This window comes from Gavialis gangeticus, unplaced genomic scaffold (assembly GCF_001723915.1).
Source record: "Gavialis gangeticus isolate Ggan-Ray unplaced genomic scaffold, GavGan_comp1, whole genome shotgun sequence".
Taxonomy (NCBI): domain Eukaryota; kingdom Metazoa; phylum Chordata; order Crocodylia; family Gavialidae; genus Gavialis; species Gavialis gangeticus.
Genome location: NW_017729031.1, coordinates 40,697,730 through 40,704,991, shown reverse-complemented (window position 1 = coordinate 40,704,991; position 7,262 = coordinate 40,697,730). Strand labels below are relative to the sequence as shown.

General features: G+C 52.9%; 1 protein-coding gene across 1 annotated transcript in view; it reads right to left on the bottom strand.

Moving 5' to 3' along the window:
* Positions 1-796: 796 nt before the first annotated feature.
* Positions 797-7,262, bottom strand: part of IGFBP2 (insulin like growth factor binding protein 2) — a gene marked incomplete at its 5' end in the record, with an annotated part of 19,053 nt that continues 12,587 nt past the window's right edge. Inside the window, one exon of the mRNA XM_019522813.1 lies at positions 797-3,473. Coding sequence (XP_019378358.1) covers positions 3,306-3,473 — 168 coding nt within the window. The remainder of the gene's footprint in view (positions 3,474-7,262) is intronic.

Sequence of the window (7,262 nt, the reverse complement as noted above, 5' to 3'; positions counted from 1 at the left end):
GAAGAGGCCAGACAGCCGGCAGAAGGCACAGCCGCGTGTCTACACACACCATCTTCCACCCGCCCAAAGGCAGCAAAAGCTTGACTCTGCTTGACAGAAATGCAGGGACTGTGCCAGCAGAAAGGATGGGCCTGCCTCTGCAGAGGCTTTTGAGTGTGGATGCTCTGGACTAGACCAGAACCACCAGCAGACGACAGGACAAGGAGCAATGGGCTCAAGTTGCAGCAGGGGAAGTTGAGGTTGGATATTAGGAAAAGCTCTCTCACTGCGGGCAGTAAAGCACTGGAACAGGTTACCCAGAGAGGTGGTGGAGTATTTAAGACCTGAGTAGACAAAGCCTTGGCTGGGATGATGTAGTTGGGGCTGGTCCTGCTTGGAGCAGGGGGTTGGACTAGGTGTGACCCCCTGAGGTCCCTTCCACCCTCGTTGTTGATGATTTTATGATTCCATAACACTGTTGGAGGCTCTGTATGATTCATCCATGGAGGACTTCCTTTGCACTCCCCAGAGCCAGAGACTGACTTGTTTCTACTAAAAATAAAGGCTTGCCTTTTGCAGAATCAGAATCTAATGTATGTGCTACATAAACAGAGCTGGCGGATGGGATAACTGACACCCTTGTCCTACACATACGCAACTGGGACCAATAATAATAAAAGGGCCAACTCTGCTCGCTACATGCAGAGTCCACTGTGTACAATACCCGTAGGACAAAGCCATGAGTAGGTCAATGTTTATGTGCGATGCATCAGGCAAGGCCACGTGTTCTATTAATAGAGGGGAAGAAAGATGACCCTTTTTTTTGGCATCTTTAATTTATTCCAACGTTACACAGTTCAGCTTTTCCAAGACAGAAAGAGAGGGGAAAAAAAGCATCCTGATTTCTAAACAAAATGAGAAGTACAAACTGCAGAGGAGAGCTGATGCTCGCAAGGTTTACATGGAAAGCAGAAACAAATCCCCGTGGGTGTTAACAGAAAACAGGTAGCACCAATTTTTACAATGCCTAGCTTGTGCACACAAAGTAAAACCTCCAAAACCAAAGCGACTCCCCACTCCCTTTTCAGCTGGATTCATTTAGTCTCACCACTCCGCAGGCTGGGGCTGGATTTCAGAGCGCGGCCCCCATGCTGGGGATTTGGTGTGGGTCACTTGCTGCTGCAATCTGAAACCTGGATCCTTCTCCCAAAACAGAAAAAATACTGCATTTTTTCTATTCGTATTAAAAGAAAATGAAACCCCCAATCTTGGAGATCTTCTTTTCCCTTGATGCTTCCTTTGCCCTTCTGCACTGACATTTTCTCAGGAGAGTCTGCCATTGGTATTGTTAACTAAGACTATCTTTGTGTGTGTGCACATGTGCTCGGTGAGCGTGTGTGCATGTGTTTGAGTGCAGGTGACATGTTCCAACAGAGGACACACAAGTACTAGTGATTCCCATTAACGCCAAATGAGGCCAAGTGAAAGTCCTTTAACTGGACAGAAAAAGGATGCAGAAGGGGGAAAAAATGGTTAAAAGCCAGGTCTTGTCACTTCCCCAGGATCGCTCATGGGCTCCTCCGGCCTGGGTTCATCCAGCTGCTGTACTGCAAGGAACAAGCAGACTGTCTAAGCATGGCAGCATGTGATGCTGTGAAGGTGGAGCTGGGGTCCCGTGCCTGCCTTTTGCTGCAGTGGCAGTGATGTGCCCATCCTGGTCCAGCTCAAACCCTGCTCTTTCGATTTGGCAGCCAGTGCACGACCCTGTAAGAGATGCTGCAGCTTCCCCAAAGGACTCAGACCCACCGTTGCTTTTACTGCTCGGGCTACCGAGTCACAGCACCGCTGCATGTTTCCCTGGGGAGAAGATGAAAGATCTTCCGAGGCATTAATCAAGCTGCTGGCTCTGCTTTTCAGGCAGGCCACAGGCTTGTCTGTCCTTCTACACCGTCCTTTTCCTCTGCCATACATCCTGCTCAGAGGCTGCTTCTCCAGGGCTTTACTGGCTGCCCTTGTTCCTTGGCCACGGGTAGGAAGAGGGAGATTTTGCTTTCCTCTTTGAATACATTAAGAAAACTCCAAGGATTGCTCTGCAGGCCCTAGGGATTGCTTGGGAAATGATACTGATATAAAAACAACAGTCTTGTTGCTCGTGTGCTTGATTCTCAGCTTCTGCTTGATGCTGCTGGGACCTGATCAATGTGTGGAGGAATGGCGGCTGGGGAGCCGATCTTCCCGTGCAACAACACCAACAGCTCCTGGGTTGGCTCTGATTTAACGAGGCACGTGTGTGTGTGCGCACATTCGCACATGTACATGTGGGTGCGTGTTCAGGACTTTGTGGAGCACTAGGGATCTGGTGCTTGGCTTACAAAATGTGTGCAAGGTTTCCGGGGGATGGTGACAGCTGCTTGGGAGTGTGGGTTTTAGATGGGTTTTGGTGAGGTGGGAGAAAGGCCCTCTGGATCGTCACCCACCCCCCTGCCCTCGCAAGCCTCTTCCTTCCATTACACATGCAAGGCCTAAGCCCAGAAACGTGGAGCACCTACGATGACAGCACAGATGCTCAACAGGACCAGGCCTTTCACTAGAACGTCAGCAGCAAAGGCCTGGCCCAGGAGAATGGAGATGGCTTGGCAGATCAAGGGCCAGGGCCCTTAGCTCTGAGGCTGTAATTCAGGGCCTGGTCCTGAGTGATGGGCTTGATCAGTCTCCAATCCACCACCCTCTAAGGCCTCCCAAGGGAAGGGCGAGATGAGCGGCAAGGCAGGACTGCCTCCTCCCCCACAAAACGACCAAACGCACACAGCAGCTTGACGGCAGGGACAGGATGACGGGGCCTGAGCAGCAGGTGATGTCATATTTACATTCTTTGGTCTTTGGGGGCAGCAATTTTCATCCAGAGTGTTATCGTCTCAGCTCTTTGGAGACGCAGGGGGAGGGAGAGGGGAAAGGACAAGGGGGTTTGGTGCTTTGTGGTCACCGGGGACGCTGGGCCTTCTCGGGCACCGCCAGTGTCCTCCCTCGTGCAGAGGGGAGCTCGGGAGTTGTAGGGGAGCCTGGTGGTAGCTGGCGGGGGCCGAGCTGGCAAAGCAGAAGCTGTTTTTCTCTGGCTTGCATTAGGTGAAAGGCTAAAAGAAAGCAGCCCCATCTCCCTCCCCCTCCCCCACAGCCCTCCTCGAGGGGGCTAAGGGTGAGGGATCACGAGCCACCTGCTATGCACCCAGCCAGTCTCTCTCAGGAGATAAATAGAGATGTGGAAACCCATATAAAATCCAGCAGTGAGGCCAGGCCGAGCTGTCTCCAGTGAGCAGGAACACGTCCATCTACTGCCCACGCAGGGCATGTGCTCCTCGATCCTCCTGCTCGTGCGCTGTGTAGAAGAGGTGGCACTCAGGGTCGCCCCGGATGGTGGGTGCCCCCTGAATCACCTTCCCATTGTTGGGGTTCACACACCAGCACTCTCCTCGCTGACCGTTCACGGACATCTTGCACTGTGGGGAAAGGAGAGGGGCAGGGTTAGCGGGCAGGAAGGATCGAGGACTCCAGCCCCCATGCCAGAGGGGCTCAGGCGTCATTGTTGAAGGAAAGCAGAGGCCTGGTAATGAATGGAAACAGACTTTTTTTTGCTGGGCTGAGTCTACGCTGCAGTCAGGTGTGAGGTGGCAGGCTTGGGCCCACCGCGTGCCCGTCACAGTCAAGAAGCAGGGGTGCAGGTCTCAGGCAGCTCTACAAGACCCCACAGGGACTCAAGGGAGCTCCTTTGCTCACAGTGAAGTCCATGCAGCTGCATTTCCCTGGCTGCTGCCCAAACATGCTTTACATAGCCAATGCAGAAGGAAGCCAGCATCCCCAGGCCACCTGAGGAGCTTGCTATTCTCCTCTCTGCTCCTGCAACACTTCCATCCCTGCCTTGTTCACGGACGACCCTGGGCAGCAGGCTCTGTGAGACAGGCCCCTTCTCCTGAGGTAAAAGCAGCACCAGGACTGCAGGGTGCCCAGGGCCAACAAGAGAGCACAGAGGGTCCTGGAGTTTGTGTGCTTGTGAGAGCTGAGCTCAAGTCAGTCTGTGCAGCTGAGCTGCAGGTCAGATCACGGGTTCGACCAGAGTGAACGAGAAAGCTTCCCTCGTGCAAGTGGCTTCCAGGCATCCATGCCTGAGTGCCTGATACATGAGCACAGGAAGGACTGGAAGTGCTTTTGTTGGCAAGGAGCCTTCTGCTCGCAGGGTGGCAAGCCCCAAGGAGCCGACCCCAGGGCACTTGGCTCTGGAATGGCAGATGAAGGCAGTGGGCTTGAAGGTGACCTTGGAGCGCTTGAGCAGCTCCAGCCCTGGGACAGCCATGAGCACAGCTCCGGGCAGGGGCTGAGAAGCTCCTCTGGGAAAGCTCAGCTCTTCTTGTGAAGGGCTGGTAGCATCCACCCGCTGTGTCTGTCCCCCCTCCACCCAACATTGCAAATGTGAAGGCAAAGAACTCTGTCAAATAGCTGGGGAAACCGAGGCAGGGAGAAGGGCTGGGATGTGCTTGAGGACACAGAACAGGCCTGTGACTGAACCAGGCTGAGAGCTGGTGGCCCGCCAGAGCTAAGCCTTCCCTGTTGCAGGGGCCAGGAGCTGTAACCCCCTGGGAGCTGTCGTTTCCCTTTCTCCCCATCATAATAAGAGAACTCACAGGCTTCTCAAAGGGACACTGAGGGAGAGAGGTGGGGGAGTCTCCATCCTTGGAGGTTTTGAAGACCCGGGTAGACAAAGCATTGCCTGGGATGATGTAGTTGGGGCTGGTCCTGCTTGGAGCAGGGGGTTGGACTGTGACCCCCTGAGGTCCCTTCCAGTCTCATTTTCTGTAATTCTATGGCTGAGCTCTCTGCCCTCCCAGAGCAAAGCTGGGGCCCTACCTCCCTGCAGCCTGCTCCACTGGCTCCATCAACCACTTGCAAAGCTCTCACAGCAGGATCAAGCCTCAGTTAAGGCTCCAGTCCTGCCAAGGGATGAGCCCCTCCTGCCAGGGGATAAGTGCTCATTTGCCCCATTCATATCACAGCACAGCTTGTCTCAGAAAGAGATGCTTTCCCTTCCTATGCAGTACAGATCACCACTCCAGGCTGCTGGCAGCTCATTCGGCAGCTGGCTCCCTTCAGACAGCTGCTGTGTGTGGGGGGAATTAGCCAGCTCTCTCAGGCATGGTCACTCCCAAATAATTGCAGCCCTGGAGGCTCCAGCTGGGCCTTGCATCTCCTCACTGTCCTGAGGCAAGCAGGCAAGACACCTCCCAGCCCCCACACTCTTCTTTCAGGCTCACATCCCAAGGGTCCAATCTCAATCTGCAGTGGAGGGCCAGCCCTCAGAAACATCTTCTCTTGGAGTCATCTCCGTGACACCGATTATACGAGTTGGAGGTTATTGAGGGAGTGACACTTGCACCCAGGTGCAGTTCAAAGCCCTGTGAGATCTGTATCCTGACAGTTCAGAAGAGGCCTCCCCTCCCAGCGCAGCTGAAAGGAGCTGGGATGCTCTTGCTGTTTGCTGAGGGCTCTGCTCAGCTCCTGAAGTACCTGAGATAAATATAGTGCCGAGGCTAATGCACGATGCAGTGTAGTGAGAGGACTCGTGAATGCAAGGCCCTTCCCTGGACAGTATCAGAACTGCTCAGCTGTGAGTCAGAAACCCTGTACTGCTTGCTGGAGAGTCTCCTGGTACCCAGATGCTAGGACCTTGCTGATGTGGATCTGAACAGCTCCAGGGAGCCATGATGTGCTGCATGAAGACAGCCATAAAGCTCCCACGTGATCAGGGGCTTGGGGTGTAGCACCAGGAGGCAAAGATTTGTATTGGTGGGTTTTTATCAATGCAAATGTACAATCCCTGGTTTATTTTCAAACATGCGCACAAACGTACGTGCTTGTACTTGCCTGCATTTCAAATTTTTCCTCAATGCTTCCCCATGTAAGGATTGCAGAAGTCAGGGTCCATAAGAATTTCCAGGACAGTCACCCTGGAAATAGCCTATTCATGCCTTAACCTTTTATTTTAGGTCTTACTAAAAATCCCAAGTGATACCTCTGGTACTGCAAGGTTGGATCCCTCCTTGTAAGCCTGGGCCCTAAGGCATTCATGCATACTGAAGTACATGTATCCAGGGCAGAGAGACCACAGAATACAGTCAAACATCTCATGTCCCATACAAAGCGTGGGGAGCCAGGCTGACCCATACCCCTTGCAGGGCACAGCTGGATTCTGCAGAGACAGAAAGAACATAGAGCCAATGCCCCTTTTGTTCCCTTCCAGGTACTGTGGGCTCTAGGCAGCCCCCACTGTAGGGAAATGCAGTGCTCCTGATGCTTGTAAGTTTTGTCATGCAGCCTCTAATGGTTTTTGCCTTGGGGGACAAGTCTGTGGTTGTAGCAACACAGCTCAGTGAACCAGACACCCTGGAGCCACAGGTTCAGAAACCGGCAGAGCCAGCTTGGAGGCTAATTCAGAGTCTGTGCTGTGGGCAGGAAAGGGCTGGGTGTGCATCAAGATGCAGGGGGGTGTTGGTTGTAGCCATGCTGGTCTAAGGACACAGGCAGGCAAGGTTCTTTAGGTAAATGTGTGGGTTTTTTTATTAGACCAACTAAATAGTTGGAAAACTTGTTCTCTGCAAGCTTTCAGGTGCAAATGCCCTTCTTCAGGTAATAGGGGTTCTTCAGACTCTCCCTATTGCCTGAAGAAGGGTGTTTGTACCCGAAAGCTTGCAAGGAACAGTTCTTCCAATTATTTAGTTTATCTAATAAAAGATATCACATTTACTCAAAGAACTTTGTCATCAAGATGCAGGGGCACTTCCTGGTGGTGTCTTCCCTGGCTGCGTTGGCCTGTGTTTCTATTCCCTGAGCTGCTCTGCAACAGGCTGTGGGGCTGACTTGCCACCCCCACCATACAGCTGCGGTCCCTAAGCTGTTTGTGACAGGTTAGGATGAGAGGCACTATATAAACAAGGCAGAAGACTTCTCAGGCCAAATGCATCTTTTCCCTGCATCCCCATCACCTTCCTCACTGCACCACAGGGCTTCTGCAGCTTTCCCATCACTAGAACCAAAGGGTCAAATGGATCCACAGACTGAGTGGAGTTTCATCCCAGCTGGTACAGGGCCTCCAGAAGGGCAAACCAAAGCTCTGGAAGGAGACTGCAGTTCATACTACTCCCTGGCTATTAGGACCTGGCACCAGCCTTGCTTTTGTGGAAGAAATTGATATTGATCTTTCTAGGAAAAATCAACAGGATTCCTGCGGGGGGGGGGGG